This window comes from Notolepis coatsorum (assembly GCF_963971535.1).
Source record: "Notolepis coatsorum genome assembly, chromosome: 12".
NCBI classification, from domain to species: domain Eukaryota; kingdom Metazoa; phylum Chordata; class Actinopteri; order Aulopiformes; family Paralepididae; genus Notolepis; species Notolepis coatsorum.
The window spans coordinates 73,610,952-73,637,992 of NC_140176.1; the positions used below are offsets into that span (position 1 = coordinate 73,610,952).

General features: G+C 43.2%; 1 protein-coding gene across 1 annotated transcript in view; it reads right to left on the reverse strand.

Annotated features, from left to right (window-relative positions):
- Window positions 1-1,744: 1,744 nt before the first annotated feature.
- olfm3a (olfactomedin 3a) overlaps window positions 1,745-27,041 on the reverse strand; it is a gene marked incomplete at its 5' end in the record, with an annotated part of 51,235 nt that continues 25,938 nt past the window's right edge. Inside the window, 5 exon segments of the mRNA XM_084325935.1 lie at window positions 1,745-2,966; window positions 3,374-3,480; window positions 9,979-10,198; window positions 12,716-12,871; window positions 17,987-18,130. Of these exon segments, the coding sequence (XP_084182061.1) occupies window positions 2,289-2,966; window positions 3,374-3,480; window positions 9,979-10,198; window positions 12,716-12,871; window positions 17,987-18,130 (1,305 nt within the window). The 3' untranslated portion in view covers window positions 1,745-2,288.

The window sequence follows — 27,041 nt, forward strand, 5'->3', positions numbered from 1 at the left end:
GATTCTGATTCAGTTTCCCACCCCACCTACCCAACCCCCCCCCCCCCCCCCCCCCCCACCTACCCAACCTCCTCCAATGTACAGTTTCTTCCCCCTCAAATGTATATACTCTCTCTTTAGACCCTTTTTGTACTCATAAACAGTACTGTATATTTGTAGATCTGGTATGTCATAAATGTCTAGATGCAACAGTACTGTCTACCTGTATGTCATGTATGTCATTTATCCTGTTAAGCTGTAGCCCTATTTTCAGAAATGGAAGTAAATGGAAGATTGCTCCACTTCTACAAGGCCAATTTGCATGTTATTGGTATCTAGGAACATCGAGGGACCTGGGGGTATGTATTTCCAGTGTCAGAAATATTGTGTCTGTTACTAGGCTTGAGTAAATTGTAATGAAAAAAAGGAGAATATAAATTATGATTTATTTTTGCATCTGTGCCAGTGAATAACACCATGTTACAATTGTGCTGGAACCGAGCTCGCTCACTGAGCTCATTCAGCACCTTCTTGAGATCAAGTGTAAAATAAATCTAAGCAAATGAATAAAGAAAGGATGAGTAAACAGAAGGATTTGTAGATACAGTAATAAATCATAATCAATTTTAATTATAAATTCATATTTGACCTTGAACTTGACCTTATTATGGCCAAATCATGCATCTATGGATAGGGAAAAGGCTCCTCTTTCCAATGGCAGCGTTGAATCTGGATTTAGTCATTTCCTTGTTGCAGTTTTATGATAAAAAAGATATAATTAGCATTTTTTCGATAAATTCTTATTTTCGGTCAATCGTATAAAACATCAGTAAAAATGAAAATATAGACGTTGACTACTGTTTTGATAGGGGTATGGTCTTTACTCTTGGCTACAAAAAGAAAATTTCAAAAAACATTAAACCTCTTAACATCCCATGTGGGCCCTCATGAGGACGATTCGTGATGCCACTTTGCCAACCTCTAGCGGCTCGGGTGTGCATTTATTTTAATACAATATATATATAGAATTAAAGCCCTATTTGTTGCCTGTCGATTGCCCTTTCAGGTGACAAAATCCGTTCAGCGGTTCTCGAGTTACATGCCGATATGTGAGGCGTGCGCCAAAGTACGCAAAAGTACACATTACCACCCCAGACTCCCGGGGCTCTAGCTCCGTCAATCATTTGGCGATCTCAAAAATCAGTATCTGGTTGTAGCCAATGAGTGTGGCTTTCCAATGATACCCCATGATATGATAATTGGGGATCTAATACGGTCACTATTGATCGATTTACGATAAAGAAAAGCAGGGTCCCCCAATTGGGGGACCTTACGGCTTAACAGGTTAAATTATGATGAATTGAAAATGGGGGACCCTGATGTAAACAAGACGAAAGTCTTTCTCTGGTCTGCATCCCCTTAACAATTGTGTGTATTGAGCTGTACTGTATTGTACCCATTCTGCAATCTGTTAATAAAATGTGCAATCAATCAATCAATCAATCAATCAATCAATCAATCAATCAATCAATCAATCAATCCACCAATCAATCAATCAATCAATCAATCAATCAATCAATGTAATTTCAACACAGAATCAATGTCACTTGCAATGGATTGACTTGTAGATCATAGTAAGTGTCAACTAGCTCTACTACTGACCCAAAACATTTAAATGAAAATCTACCAAATACTGGTTTTGTTTTTGTTTTATATAAAAAATACAAACTTCATACATACATGAGACATACATTTTTAACGGCAATATAGTACAGGCTCATCTTCAAAAGGAACGCCTACCATGTTTTTTGTACTCTACCAGCTTTTTACATGGCAGCAAATGATGCAGGTGGGCCTTTGCAGGGGTATAAATGCTCTTTAAAAGAGACAGAACTACAAACACTGTTAGCGGAACATAATTTCCAGAAACAGAAATACAGCTATAGTATAGGAAAGTACAGCAGACAAAAATGTTTGACATTCATGCACAAAAGCTATCGAGAGCCTTCGGCCAGCAGAAACACACAGGAACACACAGCAAATAAGGCATATCAGTCAAAACAGCAGCAAAGGGAAAAAAATATTGAAGAAAGTTGAAGAAAAAGCTAGTCATTGGTGTCCATGCTGAACTCCAGTATCCAGCAGAACCACAAGTAACAAAAAAAGGCAATGTCTTCAAGTAATGTCATATAAAGACACAGTAGTACACTTTTTGACCTAAAGAAAACATGAACGTATCACAAGGTCCTTGTATCACAAATGACAGTGCTTTGTTGTTTGTGGGTTTATATCAAGCGATACGCTAACATCTACGAGTCATCGTCGGTTTTGATGACGTGGAAGAGGGTCACATTGAAGATCACCTGGTGTCCATTATTCCAGCCGTACAGCGCCCTCTCCCTGGCGTTATAGTCAAGCATGGAGATGTGGAAGTACTGGTTGTGGAAAGGGATGTCGGTGTACTCGTAGGTGGAGGTCTTCGTGGAGTATGCGTAGTACACCTTTGCGCCCGACAGGTGCGAGTTGGTGATGTAGAGCGTACCGCAGATCATGAATGACTCGCCTGCGTTCCTCTTGGAGTATTCCGTGTTCCACGTCTTCAGTACCTGCAGCGTGTCGGGGTCGATCTGCGAGATGACGATATTCCCGGCGTTCTGGTTGGTTGCGTACACCACCCACATGCCGAGCTCGTCTGCCATGACGTCGATGTCGGAGAAGCCGCCCCACGTGTATGGGTACATGTTGTGGAACCCGGCGTACTCCAAAGCGCGTTGAGCGAGCACACTTCCGCTGTCGAAGCTGTACTTGACAATTATATTGCTCTGATACTTGTTGTAGTAGAGTGAACCATTGTAGACGATGTGGTTGGTCCCCTCCCACTTGAACGGGAGACTGTAGGTTCGGGAAACCACTCCGGCGACAAAGTCCGGCATTGTCTTGTACTCGCGCACAATCTTGCTGTTGGTGTAGCTGTCCATATACCAAATCTACACCAGAACAAGATGGAGATGATGGATAGTAAGAATTAGCGGAAGCCACAGCCCAGTGAACATACCACAGATCACAAACACAAGCAATAAAGGAAATACTGCTTTCCCAAAAAGGTCAGCTCTTGCATAATTCCGCTACATGGATATTATATGAATCAAGGCACAAATGCTGAATTATAAATCAAGAGACATTATTACAATCTCACACACTGAGTTGGCCTATCTATTAAAGACCCCCCCCCCCCAGTTTAAAAACCAACACCGTGATATTGCTCGGTTGCAATCTTTGATTATTATGATAAATCCTCCCTTACGGTGTCCTCCTCCCGATGAGCCCAGCAAAGACACAGTGCGTTGCCGCACGCTCCTCGGAGAGCAGAGTGCACCAGACTGCCATAACTCACCCTGTTGTTTCTTGTGGTTGCCTGGGGGTCAGTCATCCACGCCCCGAAACGAGTCCCAGATGTCTTGATTGTAACGGGTCCAGTGATCTTCATTAATCTCCCACACGCTGTAAAATAAAAAAGTGCAGCGATAAGATGTGTATAGCTGTGTTTTTATTTTTCTACTCTTCTTCGTCTAACTGGATTTCTCCGGGCCAATTTCATGCCTGTGCCACCCTCATTATATTGGTCAGTGGTGCCACCAGACCTGGCTCCTCTGTGTGAAGACACCACTGTCCCTGTTCAGACCTGGCTCCTCTCTGTGAAGACACCACTGTCCCTGTTCAGACCTGGATCCTCTCTCTGTGAAGACACCACTGTCCCTGTTCAGACCTGGCTCCTCTCTCTGAAGACACCACTGTCCCTGTTCAGACCTGGCTCCTCTCTCTGAAGACACCACTGTCTCTGTTCAGACCTGGCTCCTCTCTGTGAAGACACCACTGTCCCTGTTCAGACCTGGATCCTCTCTGTGAAGACACCACTGTCTCTGTTCAGACCTGGATCCTCTCTCTCTGAAGACACCACTGTCCCTGTTCAGACCTGGATCCTCTCTCTCTGAAGACACCACTGTCCCTGTTCAGACCTGGATCCTCTCTCTCTGAAGACACCACTGTCTCTGTTCAGACCTGGCTCCTCTCTCTCTGAAGACACCACTGTCCCTGTTCAGACCTGGCTCCTCTCTCTGAAGACACCACTGTCTCTGTTCAGACCTGGCTCCTCTCTCTCTGAAGACACCACTGTCCCTGTTCAGACCTGGATCCTCTCTCTGAAGACACCACTGTCTCTGTTCAGACCTGGCTCCTCTCTCTGAAGACACCACTGTCCCTGTTCAGACCTGGCTCCTCTCTCTGAAGACACCACTGTCTCTGTTCAGACCTGGCTCCTCTCTGTGAAGACACCACTGTCTCTGTTCAGACCTGGCTCCTCTCTCTGAAGACACCACTGTCCCTGTTCAGACCTGGCTCCTCTCTGTGAAGACACCACTGTCTCTGTTCAGACCTGGCTCCTCTCTCTGAAGACACCACTGTCTCTGTTCAGACCTGGCTCCTCTCTCTGAAGACACCACTGTCCCTGTTCAGACCTGGCTCCTCTCTCTCTGAAGACACCACTGTCCCTGTTCAGACCTGGCTCCTCTCTCTGTGAAGACACCACTGTCCCTGTTCAGACCTGGCTCCTCTCTCTGAAGACACCACTGTCTCTGTTCAGACCTGGCTCCTCTCTCTCTGAAGACACCACTGTCCCTGTTCAGACCTGGCTCCTCTCTCTGAAGACACCACTGTCTCTGTTCAGACCTGGCTCCTCTCTCTCTGAAGACACCACTGTCCCTGTTCAGACCTGACTCCTCTCTGTTCACACCTGGATCCTCTCTGTGTGAAGACACCACTGTCCCTGTTCAGACCTGGATCCTCTCTGTGTGAAGACATCACTGTCCCTGTTCAGACCTGGCTCCTCTCTGTTCAGACCTGGCTCCTCTCTGTTCAGACCTGGCTCCTCTCTGTTCAGACCTGGCTCCTCTCTGTGAAGACACCACTGTCCCTGTTCAGACCTGGCTCCTCTCTGTTCAGACCTGACTCCTCTCTGTTCAGACCTGGATCCTCTCTGTTCAGACCTGGCTCCTCTCTGTTCAGACCTGGATCCTCTCTGTGCCTGTGAAGATACCACTGTCACAGTGGGGTGTACTGTTCAGGTTATACTATTCTATATATATGTAGTGTTGCCAGACATCCTGCTGTGCCGTACTTTACTGTATCTTTTACATTGTTTATCTCCTCTGTTTGGAGTCAGTTGTGTCATGTCTGTATGTATGTGTCTGTGGCTGCAGTGTGGGTGTAAGCCCAAGACAAATTTCCCAGCTGATGGGACAATAAAGTGACTCTTGACTCTCGACTCTTGATGTTAACATGTTGTGGTACAACCGCGGAATGTAGCTAATGATTCATAACTCATCACTCAAAATGCTGAGGACCACTTTATCTTTTTAACACTTTCCGTGCCACTCACGAGATTTCTCTGGTTTTTGTATAGGTGGTTGCTAGCCACTCACGAGATTTCTCTGAATCTTTTTTTTTTTTTTTTTTAGCGATCTGAAAAATTATTGCATCACCCGAGCCTACCCGAGTATAGCCGAGGGGCGCCGGCGATCACTGTGGAAAAAAGCGCCCCCTGTCGTCTCCCAGATGACATAAGTGATTTTGGAATGGACTCAATGAAAATGAATGGGGAAAAAAATCCGGTACTCCACATTTTCCAGTTCACTGATCCAGCCGGGGTTACCACAGTTCATTCTGGAACCTCAGATCCCCGCGGATCATGGAGATCTACAGTATCGCGTTGGATCCATACACATATCGATTTTTTCGAATGGTGATCAGGAATTGGAATATACCAGTTGGATACCATCTGATGTCAGGTAAGGACTCTATGTTATAAGTGTTAGGATAATCAGAGTAAGTTTGATGAAGTTATAAGCTGTTTTGTGAAATGTCTTCTTTCGGTTTCACTGTAAAAGTCCATGAGGAAATCAACGGAGCGATTATCCGTGCGCGGCTGTAATGTGCTTGCGTGCACGTATAATATTGATCATCTAGCGTTTATTTGAAAACGATTCATAAAAAGGCCGACGAATATCAACGTTGTGGAATATTCCACTAAAAGACGATTTTCATAGAATGCTCCAGAATGAGCTGTTTTTTATATCAAAACGGGGGCTTTTCTAACTGCTCTGAAACGGAAACAACGCGATAAAAAAACAATCTGCCTTGACAGCACTGACTGGAAAATAGTCTTTGATAATGCGATGGGCAGATTAGACACATAGCCATACTTTAAAACATAGATTAGGCGATATTAACGTTAACATTGGCGCCGATGGTGGCATTCAGCCGGTAAAACGGAAAACCAGGCGTGGCGCTCAAAGTGTTAAGAAGTCCTCATTTATTCATTTCAATTTGGAAGTACTCCTGAAATATGGATAGATGTGCTTCTTTTACTTGTGTCTCGTTTTTCCTTGTCTAGAGGTCATTTTATGTAAGTAATGGCTCATCTTACCCCACTCTCCCCTAATGTCAAATGATAACAAAGGTATAGGTTGAAAATAAATTGGAATTATCCTTTAACTTACACTTACACCTTAGTAGCCTATAGCCTTGCATGCTAGAAGTTGTGTCAGTCTGATTAATCTGTGTAGTTTAGTTATGGTACAGGGTACTACATGGTACCACTGGGTAGTTTACTACAGGGTAGTTTAGTTAGGGTACAGGGTACTACATGGTACTACATGGTACTACATGGCACTACAGGGTTCTACATGGCTCTACATGGCTCTACGTGGCACTACAGGGTACCACAGGGCACTACAGGGTACTACATGACACTACAGGGTACTACAGGGTACTACAGGGTACTACATGGTACTACATGGCACTACATGGCACTACAGGGTACTATAGGGTACTACATGGCACTACGGGGTACTACATGGTACTACATGGCACTACAGGGTACTACATGTCTGCTCCTTTGCAGCACCACAAACATGGGAACTCTCTAACTCTTCCCCCCCCCCCCTCCCCCCCCCCCCCCCCCCCCCTTCTCTCTGAGTGCCCGTCTCCTGGCGCTGACTAAGGTGATGGATGCCTCGGGGTCTTGGCCAAGATTGTAGTGACTGCTCTACATGCACCTCCGAGGCCTTGGATCAGTTATTCACCGCCGTCTGTCCGTGGTCCTGTCAACTGATTAACAGTATTAACAGACTGTTAACAGATTAACAGTCAATGCGGTTTCATTGCTGGGTTAAGTACTTCCATTTCTATTCACATAATACGCCTACTTCATATATCTACTCCCTTCACACATATGCCTACCACTTGTATCTATTGCTATGTCCGCCTACTACAATCTCATGAGCCGTCTAACGCCTGTCCCGTCTCCCTGTCTCCCTATGACTTGCTGTCCTGGAGTGTTGACCGGAGTGTTGGACGTCCCGTGACGAAGGCCGGGAGGTTGCGACCCCCTCTGCGTGCCCCCCTGTCTCCGGAGGTCTCGTAGTGGTGACCGGAGTGCCGGATGTCCCGCGATGATGTCGGGGAGTTCGTGACCCTCTCTGCGCCGCCCCTATCTCCCTGTCTCCGGCTGTCCCTGAGCAACGACCGGAGTGTTAAATGTCCCTTGACTAAGACGGGGAGGACGTGACCCTCTTTGCGCCGCCCCTGTGCCTCAAATAGATTGCTATCAGCTCTATCTTTAATCTTTCAAAATGTTCAGTTGCTATCGCTATTAGCTCTATCTTTAATTTTTCAAAATGTACAGTTGCTATTGCATGCACTCATCTGTGTTCCACTACACACATGAGTGCATGCTTACCAACTGTCCGTCTGCAACACTACTATCACCAACATCTAAGAAGGGAGATCCCCCCTTGAATGGCCCTTCTAAGGTTTCTCTCCTCCACACTGCCTGTGGAGCTTTTTTTCCCTATTGTTAGGTTTTAGTGAGTTTTTCCTTACCTTCGCATGGGGTATGTCTGGGAGTGCTTGCATTCTTTCATTTATTTGCATCCATCTAAAAATGTTTGCACCTTATGGTGTTCTTGTTCTGTTCTTGACTTATTGTTATGTTTTCTTCTTGACTTGTTTAAAGAAGATCTGTACGGCCCATGGGGACATTAACGTGTGTTGTTGGGCCCTATAAATAAATTTGATTTGATTTTGATTTGATTTGCTTCTCACTTAACCTGTTCCACACGATGTGAAAATCTGCATAAAATATATACCTAGGTAAATGGAATATTGCTCCACTTCTACAAGGGCTATTTGCATATTCTTGGTGTCTAGGTACATCTATGGACCTCAGTGAATGTATTCACAGTGTCAGAAATATTGTGTCTATTACTAGGCTTGCTTAAATTGTGATGAAACAAAGGAGAAAATGAATTATGATTTTTCTTTGAATCTTTGACAGTGAATAACACCATGATAATAATGACCAAACTTAAAAAACTGCCACTGACCTCGTTCAGTACCCTCTTGAGATCATGTGTACAAAAATGTAAGGAAATTAATAAAGGGAAGATGATAAAACCGAAGGTTCTGTAGATACAGTACTGAATTCTCCCATCCGGACCAATGCAATTTGAAATATTATTATAGAATATAGAATAGATGCTTATACATTACCTTATTATAGCCAATTCGCACATTTATATATATACATATTATCTTTCAAATGCCCGAGTTCAATTTGGATTTAGTATCACCAGGCGTGCATAAGAACAGATAATGATATCTACTGTAATGTACTGTACTTTTTTATTTTCACCACAGTGCAACCATTTGAAACTAATTTCAGATCTAATTGTTGCTACAATTAGACAACAATAGGGAGGAGAAACTAACTGCGTTTCAATATTTGTCAAAAACGTTACCTTTTGTGGCTTATTATCCCGAATAATAACAGTTATAGATGTTATTCATTCAGAACGCTGAACTTTGAACCCCCACTGAACCTGCCAGGAAGTGAAGTTCGAAAAAATTCCAACGCTGATCGGCAGCTATAGAGGCCCTCCACAAAATGGCAGCAAAAAAACTACAATTCCCATGGTTCAAATGTTCAAAATGGTCGGCGTCCTCCCGGTAGACTTCAGTAAATCGAAAACTTAAAACGATATAATGATACTTTTAACCTATTGCTAAACTAACGTATTGATGATAATATACATTCTACATGCTTTTGTGACATGTTAGTGATGTTAATACTTGAAAACGTTTGATTTAAAAATCACAAATTTTTTTAATGTCATTTAGGCCGGGGTCGGTACCGACCCTAGGGGGTGGAACAGGTTGATGTCCATCCTATAGCAGGCTATCTCCAAGTGTTGGCTTAGTCACTTTAGAGCAGGGGTCTCAAACTCAATTTACCTGGGGGCCGCTGGAGGTAGAGTCTGGGTGAGGCTGGGCCGCATCAAATATTATATATATATATGTATATATATATATTTTTTTTTATTATTTCTTTTTGCAAAATCAACTCTGCCTCTCTTTGTTAACTACAACAAGCAATGCTGTTTGTTATTTAAGATGAGGTCGGATTCGGCACTGACAGATTTGTGTTCATTGTGCTGCTTTTATAAAGCCTCAAATGACGGCTTACAATATTTCATGAAAGCAAAGTGTTTTGTTTGTCTAAGATTTTAAAAGGTTTAAACTTTACAGCACTGACAAAGTTGAACAAAGTGATGTACAAGTCCCACAACATTAAAAAAAAAATCAAAAAATATTTAAAAACAATATTTATAATCTTTTTTTAAACTTTGATGTCAAGTAGGGGGCCGCAAAATATCATCCAGCGGGCCGCAATTGTCCCGCGGGCCGCGAGTTTGAGACCCCTGCTTTAGAGAGATAGAGCGCAAATGAGAGTTGAGGATGTAAAGCACGATGCTTAAGTCCTCAGACTTAATACAAAAGATAAGAGGGAGAAGATGTTCGTATTCAGACCGTCGCTATGCAGGTGTTCTCCTTGCCAGCCCCTGTTATCAATATATTTGTTTGTTTGTCTTGCTTTGCACTCACTCAGCTTCCCCATGCAGTTGCGAAGCCTGCTGTCCAGTCGAAGGACCCGCTGGTAGAGCTCATCGTAGTCGTGTGCCCCCTGCTCCTCCTGGATGCTCGTCAGCACCGCCGACAGGTTCTTGATCTCCTCCTTGAAGTGCGAGATAAGCTCGGCGTCCGCCTTGTACTGCTCGAGCACGGGGATCAACGGCTTCAGCTCATCCATCTTGTCCGTAAGCTCCTGGAGAGGCGGCGGTGACAAGGGAGAGAGAAATGGAAAATGAGAAAGAAGGAATGAGAGAGAGAGAGAGAGAGAGAGAGAGAGAGGAGAGAGAGAGAGAGAGAGAGAGAGAGAGAGAGAGAGAGAGAGAGAGAGAGAGAGAGAGAGAGAGAGAGAGAGAGAGAGAGAGAGAGAGAGAGAGAGAGAGAGAGAGAGAGAGAGAGAGAGAGATATGCAGGATGTGGATTAGTGAGATGGCCAGAATCTGATTTGTGATGGTGACACAGATTTGTTTTGGGGGGAAGGCGCCCGATTGAACCCATTCAGGTTTACGTGTACCAGGTGTAGCATTTTGAGAAATGAACACTCTAATGAAGGTGTCACAATGGCTACCGGCCACAGAACGCTATTCACCTGCCCATTTCTGTAGTTGTCTTTTCCCTTTGTGATAAAGATGCTTGCTAGTGTGGATATTCCTAAACCAAATAAATAATGCATATGCAATCACAAAACTGTTTAGCTAGCCCGTTATCCTTGTAGAACAAGGGCCCTGACTTTGACTTTGAAGGCTAATAGCCTACATCCCTTTCTACAAAAAGTGTCACAAGCTTATTGGAAGTTGCAAGATGGCAGCATCGAAGGTGAATCGAGTTGTTCTCACCAACACAGTTCTCTATTAAATTGTCTCTCTTAGCATGGAAACTGTGCCATGTGTTACAAAGATGTCATGTGAATATACTCGCATATAATACGTTCCTACTGTAGCAACACATCAATCCCCTGTACGTGCCAGAGAATTTTATTCCATATGCAAAGCGGTTATTTAGCTATTAAGATCTCACCTATGTTTAGGAAAGGTACTGTTGATTCAATTCTAAACTGGTTATAGAAGGATATGCCTTACTTGATACAAAATTAAATAATACATGTATTAGAATTTAGAAGTGTATTCCACTCAGTTCTGACTGAGCTGTGACTCACATAGAATGGAGAAAAGCCTATTCTTTACCATACATATTCTGTTTCCCAAATAAATGCAAAGATAGTCAAAATACCACATAAAATATATCTGTGTAACAAATGCTTGTCTAAATTACCTTGGAAGTTGGAAGAGTTGGACGATAAATGCACTTTTCTTTTTGGGGTAAAGATGGGGAATCTATTGTGCATTTATGAATGGGAATTTTTTCACACTTTTTGGAATAACCTTAATGAATTTATTTTCAAGGAAAGGTGTAATCTGCTATTTTACTCATAAGAACAAATCTGTTGAATATGTTATACAAGTTTTCTTTCTATACAAAAACACAGATATGTAAGATCCATTAATAAATGTAATGTATCTAGTTGAAATATATAATTAAACATTGAGGAATAGTTTTATTTATTTAGTTTTATTCTTCTTGTGTTGTATTCTTATCTTACTGTGTCTACACAGTATGTTACTATGAACCTCTGTCTTACTATATGTATTTCCTGTCAATTATTGCATTAGCTAATATTGCAACAGGACAGGAAGAACTTTGGACCTTTTAGAATGTTATTGTTTTTCACAAAAACAAAACCTATTGAGTAATATTCTATTCTAAGATAGAATACACATTCCAAGAACAGGCCAACACTTATATTTGAATTCAGTGTTCAACGTTGTAATTTCTTTTTCCAACCTAAGCCTTATTTGTTGGGTGTTACAACGACTGCTCTAGACAGCTGTTTTAGTGATTGATGGTATTTAGCAACTTAGCGTTCCAGCTACAGTTCCTTGCTGTTCTCAGACCAGATGTGCAAAGCAATCCAGTGGGGAAATACAAAGAAAGCTTCCCAAACTCCTCCAAAGAGGATATGTTCTGAACTAAAGAACACTAGCAATACTTGTCTTCATATGTAGATATACATCATGTATCACATCTTCGGTGTAGATTAAATACTGACAAATCTTTCTTTTGATCAAACATGTCTATTTTCAACCATTTATTTTCCATATACAGGCTACTCTGTATTGGAATGGAATTTTCCTACCAAATATGGTTTAGATAATTGGGAATTTGTTGGATTAATTTAATGAACTAAATCAATTCTCATACAGTGTTCTGAAATCACTCACTACTGAGTGCCCGCCACACGATGCATGAACTGTGACTGGAAGAACTCAAGCATCTGTTTATGGAGGCAGGCGATCTGAGCCTGCCTGTATAAATGGTGGAGTTTAAAAGATGTATAATCATAGTAAATCCAGCCACTAAAGGGCAAATGTATATTTGGACCTTAATTAAATGAATTGAGCAAATACCTACAGTACATTTATGTCAATGTTAATTAATTAAGGTCTGAATTGCCATTCAATCCATTTCTAAATCTTTCACAGAAATTGCCAATTACTTGCTGATGGTGAAATATTCAAATATTCAAAACATTGTCACTTCACTTCCTGAAGTCCCTGAATTGAAAGTGAATGGATCCCAACTGTGCTATTTTCACAGGGAACATATCCACAGAAAGGAAGCAATGCTCTGGTGAAATGTTTAAGCTGTGGGCAACCTGAAAGTTTCTGGCCATGATGGATTTCCTGTCATCCTCGATCTGTCTGAACTTGGTCCTGAGGCCTTTCATCTGGTTCTCCATCTTCATCACGTACTGGAAGTCCCTCTGGGTGCGCAGGTTCAGCACCTCGATGGACTGGGACATGTTCTGGACCTATAGGATCACAATCATGATTGATAGAGAATTCAGACGAAGCTACAGTGGTTCTACAACAAACCCAAATCCGACCATGGTTGCTGTTCCTTCCTTGTTCCCTCCACAGCTGCTAACACCATTGTTGAAAATCCACTTCATTGAATTGAAAGTGAATTGATCTCAATCCTGGTTATATAACAAACAAAATGTGAAATGAACAACATGGTTTGTATCCATTTAACACTTTGATTGCCTAAGGCTAAATTCATGATATACCATCCGTTGCCAGCTCTATTTAACATGGAGAAGTTCCCCTTCTTTGCAGGGCTATAACTTTTTAAATTCTATTGCTAGATTGCCATTATTAGGGCCCATGCAAGGTCCTATATGTATTGTTCATTGTGTAGCAACGTTAAACTTTTTCATTCACATATTCATAGTAAAATATGGTCTAAAGTATAAGTATGTTTTCATCTCTTTCTGCAGCTTTCTCCAGAACGTGATTTATAGCCCCAAATGCATTATATTGATGATGAAATACAGTTTGATAGCGATCGGTGCCAGATGAAAGATTTCAAATGGACGTGCTTCTAGGAGTTTCTACGTATCATCTGATGATGACCGGATGGGCGGGGGATCGTTTATAATTCCGTGGGCAACGTTATACCATTCATCTAATGTGGGTCAAATGTTCATCATAGCAGTTAGTGTCGAACACGGTAATACTACATGCTAAAACTCACCCCAGTCTCCGCGGGCCGTTGGGCGATCAGCGTGGGGTAGACAGTTTTCCATTATGGGATGTCGAAATACCCGGTCCATTTCCAGGTTGTATAATAGTATATACGTCCAAATAACGTTGTTTATTGAGTTAGGGCGAGCGATCTATTATCGAGTGTTTCAAGATGGAGTCGCGGGAGCTATAGAGAGTGGCCGGAAGTAATATGGGTGATCACCACTTCATCCACATGACTTCCTGTTTGGCGCTTCTGCCGATCGGCCACCAGATGGCGCTCTTGAACCGCTAGAGGGTTGAGAGGAGGCCAGCACTGTGTCTCAGGGCTGCGGAGGAAAAATATGATTTCGAGCACAGATTTTTGAAATATTGATATTAAAGACGAGTTAGGGCGTCCTCTGCAACTTTAGCATGGCTATAGGAAAGACGCCTAAACACGTTTTCGGCACTTAAAGTGTTAATAATTTAACTTCCTTGAATCTGTTAACACGCCCACAAACACTCCCACCATTATAGAACCTGTAACAACTTGACATATATCTTACCCGCCCATTTTTCTTGATCCTCCAATAACAATTGTCGCTTCCTGAGGAAAGCAACTGTTGTGATTGGAGGATCAAAAGAGAGGGCGGGTTTTTGCGATCTATCAGTTTCAAACGATCACCCTATCAGGTGTACCATCTCTCGTGTAATTTTGTGAGCAGAACATAGTAATGATGCTGAACTAATGGCTACTGGTCATTGAAACTGTGAAGTTCTCCAATTCCAAAATGGAGTTAAAAAAAGTATTGGATTTGTTAAAGTGACTTACCACACTAACATGAAAAAGGAAATTTTTCTGAAATGATCAGGGCACATTGCAAGTTCAACTACTTCTTTCCTTCACCTGTGTCTCAACTAGGGGTCGGGGAAACATTTATGCAGAAATATATATCGCAATACTTTGCATGCCGATATTATATAGACACAGTGACGCTAAGTATCAATATAAAAATATAAAAAACATTGATTTTTTTTAAACATTACCTTATTAGATAAAACAAATGATGTATATATATTTGTATTATATTGACAAAGTTTTCCGTTGGGGACATCATTTGCAGTTGAATAAAGGTAATACTTAAGCATTACATCACACGCAGGAGTGGTTTGTGACCAATAAACCATGCCTAGGGGTGGTTGTTAGGCCCGAGGCGCAGCCGAGGGTCGTTAGACCCCCCTAGGCATGGTTTATTGGTCACAAACCACGACTGCACGTGGTGTAAAGCTTTTATACAACTGCTAGATTCATCCAACCTTATTTCTATACAATAAACACACATTAATCGAAGATTTATTGAAAAAACCATCCGCCAGAAAAAGTAGTTCCCACAACTCCATGTGGAAGCAGCTTGAAGTGCATCCAACCAAACTAACACATCCAACTGTATTATTGGAATGATTGAGAGAAGTTGCCTCATGTGGAAGCAGCTTGAAGTGCATCCAACCAACTAACACATCCAACTGTGTATTATTGGAATGATTGATTGAAAATTTTATTACCAGATGCAGAATATAAAGTAGGTAAAACAAATTAAAACGTTTTCTTTGCCCTATAGGAAAAAAACGTTTTCTTCGCCCTATTTTTTTATTTATTTCTTTTAGCCTAAACTTAACCAGTTGGAAACCAGGGGTACAGTAATAAAATTAGCAATCAACCAATCAATCAATTCAATAGACCATGCTCACTTAAAACAGCGCTGCTTCTCTCTCAGTCTGACTCCTCCGCTGTTGCAGACAGGAGTGTGTGTGTGTGTGTGTGTGTGTGTGTGTGTGTGTGTGTGTGTGCGTGTGTGTGTGTGTGTGTGTCACAGTGTGTGTGTGTGTGTGTGTGTGTGTGTGTGTTTGTGGGTACTCCAGCGTCGGACAGTGAGAGTGAACGCTGCAGTGCAGTCAGTGGGGAGGAAGTAGAAATTTAAATCTATCAATTAATCAATCAAACAATCCGCGATTTTTCTTTTGTTCTAGATTGAGTCAAGACCCATCAATTACATCATCCAACATTGTTTAAAATACTAACACGTTCCCCTTGACAGAATCGCTTTATATTTAGTCGTTATGACGCTATCAACATATCCATTTGTTAAAGATTATTGTCCGCCATCTTGTTTTTTCCGACGGAGTGATCCGGCGGAGTGATGTGATTCGGTGGTGGGCGGGTCCTGGGACCAGGAGCGTGGATTATGAAGGATACATACGTGTAAATGGACTGTTTCAGCCAATCAGAATAGAGAAATTTGCATGCCGTTGTATAAATTGTAATATATCACAACATTACAATATTGTGACTCTAGTATTGTGGTTATATCGTATCATGGGGCCTCCCACCCCTAAAATGGTAAATGGTGCATTTATATAGCGCTTTTATCCAAAGCGCTTTACAATTTCTTCCTCACATTTTTCCCATTCACTCACACATTCACACACTGACAGCAGAGGCAACCATGCAAGGTGCCAACCTGCTCATCGGGAGCAGTTAGGGGTTAAGTGTCTTGCTCAAGGACACTTCGACACGCTGTCCAGGACGAGTGGGAATTGAACCGGGAACCTCTGGATTACCAGACGACTGCTCTACCTCCCGAACCACTGTCACTCCCAAGGCTGGGCTGAATACCCTGTTCCTAAAAGATCATTAATCAGAAACAAACAACCATATCCCCTCCCGGAGAGAAAAGAGAGAAAGCTATATCACCATACATATGCTCTTGGAGTATTACAATATGATAAACGACCGAGCCATTTATCATAAGCACAGGTATAAAATTCCTTCTTAAATCATGCTGATGCTTTTCTCATTGAAATAGCTTGAGGCTTGTGCATGGGAGAGAGAGTGCCAAGGCTTGGTGGAGTTGGAAAATATGTATTCCTTATTAGTTCCTTCAACTGAAGTACTGTCACACCTAATAATAATAATAATAATAATAATAATAATAATAATAATAATAATAATAATAATAATAATAATAATAATAATAATAATAATAATAATAATAATAATAATAATAATAATAATAATAATAATAATAATAATAATAATAATAATAATAATAATAATAATAATAGTAATAGTGAACATATGCCTCTAATAGTGAACATTTGCCTGTAATAGTGAACATATGCCTGTAATAGTAAACATTGACATTTAGTCATTTAGCTGATGCTTTTATCCAGCGACTTACAAGTTATGTACGACAAGTCAGGAACATATGCCTTTAATAGTGAACATGCCTGTAATAGTGAACATTCGCTTGTAATAGTGAACACATGCCTGTAATAGTGAACATACACCTGTAATAGTGAACATTCACCTGCAATAGTGAACATACAGTACGCATGTAATAGTGAACACACACATGTAATAGTGAACATTTGCCTGTAATAGTGAACATATGCCTGCAATAGTGAAAATACTCCTGTAACAATGAACATACACCTGTAATAGTGAACATATTGATGTATCTCAAGCTCTGCTCTTTATTCTTGATCCTCCAATTACAATTGTTGCTGTTGAAAAGGTTGGTGGGGGGGGGGGGGGGGGGGGGGGCGGGGTCCCGATATCCCTGGACAAACTCCCATTCCATTCATGTCTCTGACTTCTGGCAAGCTTGTGTGTGTGTGTGTGTGTGTGTGTGTGTGTGTGTGTGTGTGTGTGTGTGTGTGTGTGTGACGTGTGTGTGTGTGTGTGCGTGCACCCAGGCAGGGTGCAATTAAATTTGAAATCCAATCAATTCAAGAAGCAAATGTTCTTCCAAATTCAAACACTGAAAAGCTTTTGGCATACGAACAGAGTCTTCGATCCAACTTTCTTGGAAATACTTGAGAATAAATGCCATATCATTAGCAACTGTACTGCAGTGTGTGTTTCCATATTGAATTGATTAATCTGAGAGCGACTTGTCTAAATGCCCAGAAAAAGAGATGGGGATATTTGCTCTACCTGGCCTGTATCCTCAACCACTCATGTGTGGGTTTGGTCAGTGATGCAGGGACAAAATAAAAGGTGGGTAAACTATCATCTCCAGTCGATGAATAATCACCAATATACATTTTCCAGTAAACTACCCTATCTTAATGTAACTTGCGTCACTATAGTGATACTAACTATAATCTATGCAATGCATTTCAATAATAAAGATTTATATCTGTTTAAAAAAACGCTGGTAAAATCTTTCATAAATAAAAAGGAGGAATAGGTAGTTCATACCCTTCACTATACCCATGAACAACAATCAACTTGATAGGTCAGCAATGCCAAGTGAAATAAGTGGGAATATTACGTCCACCATGCCTATATCCTCGACTACTCCACTGATGTATGGGTTTGGCATTTATGCTGAATGGGGGTGTGTGTTTAGTACCTTCTCCAGTAGCTGGCGTAGCTGTCGGCTCTTGGCATCCCGGGAGCACAGGTTCTGTTCTGGCGCCACCACGGTACAGATGCAGCGACCGTCGGCGTCCTGCGCTGAGCTGTAGACCTGCCATCCCTCCTTAGGCCCAATGGTCTTCAGAGATTCACCGCAAACACAGACAGACAGATGATCGATAAACAGTGAGTCATTCAGTGTCCCGGCTTGAATATCTAACTAGGCTTTTTTAAGGGGAAGGTTGAGGATTATAAGAAGCCTATTGATCACTTCAACAGGTTTTCACATGCGTATTTGTTCTTTTGAGAAATTGGTTTGCAGCTTCCTGTTAGCGTTCATTTGCACTGGGGGATTGAACTAATTTCCTTCAAATATGGTATACAGTCTAAACTAGGGATGTCCGATATTATCGGCCTACCGATATTATCGGCCGATATTGGCATTAAAATGTAATATCGGAAATTATCGGTATCAGTTTAAAAATATATATATATATATTTTTTTTTACATTTATTTAACCTTTATTTACCCAGGCAAGCAAGTAAGAACACATTCTTATTTTATTTATTGTGAAAAGTATGCATAATGTTGTGTTTTTTGGGGGGGGGGGGGACCCCACATATATCGGTATCGTTTGATATCGGTATCGGAAATTAAGTGTTGGACAATATCGGTATATCGGATATCGGTAAAAAAGCCAATATCGAACATCCCTACTAGTATAAACAATTATGTTACCTCACAATGGATTGGTTGCACAAGATGAGACTAATGGTTTTACCAATGTTTTTCCAAAACAAAAGCACCAATGTGAATTGGAATGTCTGTGAGCGGCTTACGAGATGAATAGGAGAAGCTCATCAACCCTCAAATGGGCAGGTCGCAGAACAAAACAAAAGTTTTTGTTTTACGTGCATAATCCTACAGATATCACAGGCATGTTAACAGTCTCACCCCAATTTAATTTGGGTTTGGCAGTTAATGAGTGTGAATTTGTTCTACAAGTGATTTCAAGCTTGGGTCCCCAGCCAAACATTCTTATCCAAGTAAAATACATATTTCGTGAGCAGAATTTATTGCACAAGTAATGTATTATTATTATTATTATTATTATTGTATTATTTAATATTCATTCGAGATAATCTTATCTTTTGCCTTCATACTGTGAGGTCCCAAGGACCCAAGTTCGAAAACCACTTAGGGGCATTACTAAGTACAGTGAACAGGGTTTTTAAGGCAATTCTAATCAAAACTAAAGCAATACAACAACATATCTAATAACCTAAAGGCCATGGCAATACAAAAATAATCAATTCAACCAAAGACTGAGACATGTTTTGTTTTTGACGTCTCTTGGATTGAAATGCCCCCTTTAAACGTTAGGGCGAACGGTAGCTGTTGGGAGCAATGTAATATCCATAAAAAAAAGACACAGATCTGAGTACGATAACAGATTGTTGTTCCTGTGCCCTCTGGCAACAGTGCGATTCGATCAAGCCCCCTGACACCAAACGAAATCAGCTTGGAATAAGCTAAAAAAAAACATAACCTCACGCTTTCATTTTCCTGTAAATACATCTGCCTCTCCCGACCGAGGGCTCAGCCGCTAAGCCGTGTAGGCTACCTTCCTCACTTATAATCCAAATTATATTTCAGTAACAAAAGACACAGAGGGGAAGAAACAGTACAAGAGAGGTTCACAGTAAGCAGACAGACAGACAGACAGACAGACAGACAGACAGACAGACAGACAGACAGACAGACAGACAGACAGACAGACAGACAGACAGACAGACAGACAGACAGACAGACAGACAGACAGACAGACAGGAGGGATGTGGGAGACGGTTGGTAGACGAACACTTGAATGAAACAAAACAAAAAAGGGAAGAAAACCAGTGAAGACAAGAGAGGGAGAGAAACACTTTAATTTATCGGCGGGAGAAAGGTGAGAGTGAGCATGAAGAGGTGTATTGGAAGACAGACGACGGTCAAAGAGATGGGTTGAAAAGTCGCTGTGAGGAAGATAATGGGAGGCTGAGAGGCAGGCAGGCAGGGAGAGAGAGATGGTGAGATGGGGCTGACAGACAAACAGGGAATGCAACAAGAACAACAAAGAAAATGAAGCTGGCGGCAGAGGAAAGAGGCAGAGAGACTTGCAGACAATAAAGATGGAAAGAGAATGAGAACCATAGAGAGGAAATATGACACGTGTGTGTGTGTGTGTGTGTGTGTGTGTGTGTGTGAGTATGCAGTGTATGCTTCCGTGTGTAATTACATGTGCGTCTGTGTATGTGTGTGCAATGTATAGGTTTATGTGTCTGTGCGTTTATGTGTGTGTGTGTGCGTGTATGTGTTTGTGTGTGAGTATGCAGACATGTTCAGATCTATTTGTGTCCAACTGTGTCTGTGTACCGGTATGTGTGTGTGTGTGTGTGTGTGTGTGTGTGTGTGTGTGTGTGTGTGTGTGTGTGTGTGTGTGTGTGTGTGTGTGTGTGTGTGTGTGTGTGTAAGAGTAAAACATGTGATACAGTGTGTGTGTGTGATCGTAGGTTTATCTGTCTGTGCATGTATGTTTGTGTGTGTGTGTGTGTATGTGTGTGTGTGTGTGTGAGTATGCAGTGTATGCTTCCGTGTGTAATTACATGTGCGTCTGTGTACGTGTGTGCAATGTATAGGTTTATGTGTCTGTGCGTTTATGTGTGTGTGTGTGCGTGTATGTGTTTGTGTGTGAGTATGCAGACATGTTCAGATCTATTTGTGTCTAACTGTGTCTGTGTACCGGTATGTGTGTGTGTGTGTGTGTGTGTGTTTGTGTGTGTGTGTGCGCGTGTGTGTGTGTGTGTGTGTGTGTGTGTGTGTGTGTGTGTGTGTGTGTGTGTGTGTGTGTGTGTGTGTGTGTGTGTCTGTGTGTGTGTGTGTGTGTGTGTGTGTGTGTGTGTGCGCGTGTGTGTGTGTGTCTGTGTGTGTGTGTGTGTGTGTGTGTGTGTGTGTGTGTGTGTGTGTGTGTGTGTGTGTGTGTGTGTGTGTGTGTGTGTGTGTGTGTGTGTGTGTGTGTGTGTGTGTGTGTGTGTGTGTGTGTGTGCGTGTGTGTGCGTGTGTGTGTGTGTGTGTGCATATGTGTGTACGGGCAACACATACACACAAACACACCCACACCCACCACAGAGGCACAGATGCCTGTGCATAGAGCAAAACAGTGACGGTCCATTGGGGATAGCGTCGGCTAGTGGATGCTGTTTTGTGAGGATGATTAATGAATAGACTTTGGCATGTATCACAGTGAGACCAATGTAGCCTTGGAACCGGTCCTCCTCTATCCAACTGCACCTGTCCCCATGAACCTGCTTGAAATTAAATATTTAAAGGTGATATGCAGTATTTCGAAATGAAAAATAAATAAATAAAATAAAACCAAGCATTGGGTTTGGTGATTTCAGACCTCAGTGAAATTCGTAGATAGAATACATCCGCAGTGCAGACACTCAGTATTTCACATAGGTGGGAACGTTTATTTATTGAACGAAGCCCTCTGACGAACCAGATAACTCTGTGACAACTGTTGAAACAAGCCAGAACAAGCCACAATTCAGAATAGCGGCCACAATCACTGTAGTTAATAACGTGTGCGTGTGAAGAGATCTTGGGAAAATGTGTGTGTACAAAATGGTGGCTCACTCATAAACCTTCTCTTTTCTACTTAAAGTTGAACCTAAAATATGTTTCTGACAACATTTCTAACGGTACGTTTGATATGCTATTACTGGAACTTCTAGTTTAACAGTTTGATCTGAATTCCGTTCAACGGTACAGGCTTGCGCGCCACTGCTATGCACAATAATTATCGTATCTGTATGATAAAAGTGTCTCGCTCGTTACAGACCAGGAAAACAGCCTGTTGAGAACAGGACTGAAACAGAGGGCTATAGGCTACTAGAATGCATAATTTAGAATGGTTTTTTTCCCAGCAAGACTTCAAAGACATGTTTAGGGGACCTCAAAGACCTATATTAACCTGTTTAAAATGACTACATTATGTCTCCTTTACACAAATCCCTGCTTCCCTTTGTTCCCCTGTCTATGCTGTAAATTAACAATGTTTTCTTTTCCTGTTTACCAGAAGTTTTGTCCTTTACAGTGCAATTGGGGTGAGAGGTCAAGGGACGTTTTATGTTTCTATGTTTTGCTAGCCTATTTTAAGAGCCACATTGCCAACACTAAAGGAGCGGATGTTGAAATTTTTTACGCCACCACTATGAGAATGTACTGAAGCTGGTGACGTGGTTGGACTTGAGATAGTATTGACTAGCGATTTTCTTAATTACTGCTTGGAAATTCAGAATCCCTGCCTTAACTCATTGAGCGCCAAACACAAGATATCTTGTTACTGAGAGCCAGCGCTTGAGCGCCAAAAACAAGATATCTCATTTCTGGTTCCTTTTTCCTTTTTTTCATAATTATGATTCTAAACACTCGCGCAGGCCTTTGTGAGTGTGCCCGGGACCTGCAATGACGATTGAATCCCGACAGGTGGCAGTATCGCCTACCTTATGAACTGCATGGGCCAGTTTAGTGAGAGCTAAACTGAGAGGAGAGCTCACTAGGGAGAGCAGCAGTGAGCAGTACAGCCAAGGAGAGAGAGGAGAGAGAAAGCTAATTAACGTTCGACAATGGTGATCGCCTAGAGCGAACTATTGGATATTAGAAGAAGACAAAACGGGTTATTCATATATGTATTGATCCTGTTCTGATCGAAGACAGTTGGAGCGAGAGTGGAGTGCTTGCTGACAACGGTAACGTCTATTCTACATCATCATAAAACATGCTTTTGTAATGATCGCAGCGTCGGAAAACTACCCCCCCCCCCCCCCCCCCGATGGCTTTGTGAAAAAACATATGGTCGTGTACCTGTTGACATAGGTAACGTCTATTTTACCGAACCCCATCATAAAACATGCTTTTGTAATGATGATTGTAGCGTCGGAAAACTACCTCCCCCCCCCCCCCCCCCCCCCCCCCCCCCCCGATGGCTTTGTGAAGAAACATTATGGTCGTGTTTACCGATAGGTTATGTATATAACCTAGTTATATGAGTACTGGCTGAGCGTCTCGCTCTTTCGCCATATCGAGATATACCTCATCTCCTAGTACCTACTGTACTTCACTAATGAAAACAAAGCACCCATGCACTTGACCAGGCCCCGCCCCAGTGACCTCCTATAAGGCACCAGGCGTGGTCACACTCACCCTTCCTCGGGAAAAGTTTTCCATCAAGAAAAACCCCCTCAAGGGACCTCAGGGCGCGCTAAGAGCGAGACACTCAGCCAGTACTCATATAACTGTGTTATTTGGTCGTACTGGCGAATCTCGTCTCGCTCTTTCGCCATATCGAGATATTGGGACAGAGCAGACGCGAGGACCGACAAATGTACCCCCTGAGGACCCGCAAGCCCTACCACCAGGGGGGAGGGGAGTCCCCTCACCCCCCCTTCCTAGCGAAGAGGGGGAGGCAGTCAACTCCACCCAAGTGCGAAAAAGAGGGAACTAGAGACCCCTAAAACGCACAGCACAGGCGGGACCACGTGTGACACATCACCTCGTGGCACACACCCACACATCCCTGCTAACCCACCGAAGGGCGGGACGCAGGGGAGGTCCCAGACCTCAGAACTGCCTGGGAGACAGAACCCCCAGTCATGTCAATGAGGTAAAACCTAACGAAGGGACCCAGGGAGGACCAGGAGGCCGCAGCACAGATGTCCTCCACCGAGGCCCCCCCTAACAAGGCGGCAGAGGCCGCCACCCCACAAGTGGAGTGCACCCTGACACCTCCAGGGGGGGCCAGCCCAGCCAACGTGTAGCAAAGGGCAATGCCCTCGCACAACCAATGTGACAGGCGCTGTTTTGACAGTGCCTTATCAGCGCGAGAGCCACCGTAACAAACAAAGAGCTGATCGGTAGCCCTGAGATCCTGAGTCCGGCTGAGGTAAACCCCCAAAGCCCGGACTGGACATGACAGGTGAAGGCTCGCCTCTAACTCACCAGCATGAGGAGGCGGATGAAACGCCTGAACCACAATATCCCTGGAGCGAAAAGAGCTCCGGATATTTTTTGGCACGAAGACTGGATTAGGCCTCAGAGTCACACCGTTATTGACACGAATAGACAAGCACTCAGGCCACACCGAGAGAGCACAGAGCTCACCCACGCGCTTATCGGAGGTGATGGCCAGCAGGAATGCAGTCTTGAAAGACAGCTGTTCCAAAGACGCCTGCTCAAGAGGCTCAAACGGGGCCTCGGACAACCGGCCGAGGACCAGTTGGAGGTCCCAACTCGGAGACAGAGAACGTTTCACCGGCTTAAAGCGCAGAGCGCCAAGCAGGAAACGCTTCACAAGAGGGTGGCTGAACAACGTAACGCCCTCAAACCCCTCATGACAAGAGGATATAGCCGCGGCATATACCCTCATCGTCGAAGCCGACAGTTTATCCAATATAGACTGAAGGAAGGAAAGGACAACGTCCAGGGGGCAGGACACCGGGTCCCAGCCCCCCACCTTACACCACTCTTGGAAAATACGCCACCTACCAGCGTAAACCGCGATAGTGGAGGGAGCATGCGCGTTCCGGATGGTGTTGACCACAGAAGGGTCCATCCTCTCCAGACTCACCCTCTCACCAGCCAAACCATCAGCGGCTGGCCCAGCACAGGGAACCGCCACAGAGACCCGTGCGCTTGAGAGAGGGCCCGCGATGACCAAGGAACAGGCCATGGCGGGGCTACCAAGAACTGGATCAGGACCGGGAACCACACAGCTGCGCCCCGGTCCCACGCGATCAGGATCAAGGTCCTGCGCTCCCGACGTACCCGCTCCAACAACTGACCTATCAGATGTATGGGGGGAAAAGCGTACAGAATCCCGGGCGGCCATGGATACATCAAGAAGGCATTGTGAGATCCACAGCCTTGGTTGACGCGCGCATGCGCTTTTCCGTAAGAAAACAGCTGAGATGAATTGTTTGGTTTATAGAAAAGAGTATTTATTGTGTTGTGGAAAGGTTGTTTGACACAGCAGGAGACGATATTTCCAATTGTAACAAATAGGTAATTTATTTAAGAAAAGAAGTTCGTTAACAGCAAGAGCTATGGGTCAAAGATGATCGCCACAGCTTGAACAAAAACACTCTCCCCTGGAACCCTTTGCCTGTCCCTAAATCCCCTCTCAGTCCTGCCCCCATGACAGATATGATGACGTGTCACATCATGTCAGATCTGACATGACGTACATTAAGATGATACGTAGATTTAACATTGGAGAGAGAGAGAACATGAGGAGAGATAAGCAAGATATGATATCCACACACGATATGATGTAAAACATTAAGAACATGAAGAGAGAGTGAGATATGTGTGTTTGTGTGTGTGTGTGTGTATGTGTGTGTGTGTCTGTGTGTGTGTGCGTCTGTGTACAGACGTGTGTGTATTGTATGTGTGTATTGTGACACAGGGAATGTGTGTGTGTGTCGGTGTGTATGTCTGTGCGACTGTGTGTGTCTGTGTGTGTGTGCTGTGTCTGTGTGTGTGCTGTGTATGTGTGTAAGAGAGAAAAGACACAAGATTAGAACACACGATATGATGTACTGAAATGTCCATCTGCTATCTTGAGGCTGTTTTAAGATTGAAGATTGAAGATTTAAGATCAGCCAGACTGTCGCCCTAGTGTCTTTGAGCCCTGCTAGTTGACCTATATTAAACTAGTCAAGACTAACCCCTTTCCTACCTCCACCCTCGTATACACATTTTCCCCAACATTCCCCCATTTGGGGCTATCCCTAGTCCCACCCAAATCATATAACCAAGAAAATGTGAACGTCTAACTAAACAAGAAACCTTACTTCATTCACTGGACCCCTAACGGACCAACAAAGGCTGACTACCGTTCTCACAATAAACACAAAACCGCTCAAAACAAGAGTAATAATAAAACATCAAAAAAAAAAAAAAAAAAAAAAAAAAATACCCCAATTTATAATCCTAACCTGACAGACAAATCCCCCCAACCTCCACCGCTTACCAAATGAGCCACAGTTCCGGCCGGAAACCGCGACTCTCATCAGGGAAAGGAGAAGTTGACCGTCAGAACTAAACATAGAACATCCCTCCCAAAAAAAAATGACATTGTCTCTTCCATAACATTGAGTCCCAGTGTCCATCGCTCAGCCCCCCTTCCATGCCCACGCCATAGTCTCCTCACCGTATTGCCAAAAGTCACATTTTGCCAATACAGCAACCACCACGCCACACCTCCAGTCCTCGTAGAAGCATGTCCCCATGCCTGGACGGGAGGCGCTGGTACCGACCTCACCACGTGTCCCCCCATCTTCGACGGGAGGTGCCCATCTTGCCCACTGCGTTAGCCCCCCCCTTTTGTCCCTCCAGTCCCCAGAACCGATCCCCCGACCACTTCTTCTCAATGCTTCCTCAGGCTCAGAACCGACACTCTGCCGATGCCCCTTCCCATTCCGGTTTGACCAGGACCACAAGTAAAATAAACAAAAAATAATAAAAAAATAAAAAACAATGCAATGATTTTCAATGGTTGCAATCTCTATGCCGAAGGATCATTAGAAAATCAGACTAAAATTCCTAGTTAAAGGAATAAACCAACAAAACTGCGCTCAGACCATCCCCCGTCACTCTTAAAGGAAAGAACCAACAAAAAGAAAATGTCCCTACCTCACCATACCCCTAATCCTCTATCCCCTCGTCTCCCTCTAAGGCAGCATAAAGCTGAGGATATGGCCCGATTTGTGGCTCAATCTCTTTCTGTCCCACCATCAGCATTTGGCTCGTTACGTGTGAAGTTACCAGCCTACCCAAGAGAGGCATACCACAACAGAAAAGGAGAACCAATATCAACCCTGCCACCCCGATGGATATCCCCGTCTGCATCACTATGCTTCCCCACTGTCCCAATCTTTCCAACACCCCACTCCCCCACCATTCTTCATTCCGGCCAGAATTCCCCCTCAATTCCTCCCTCAAATCC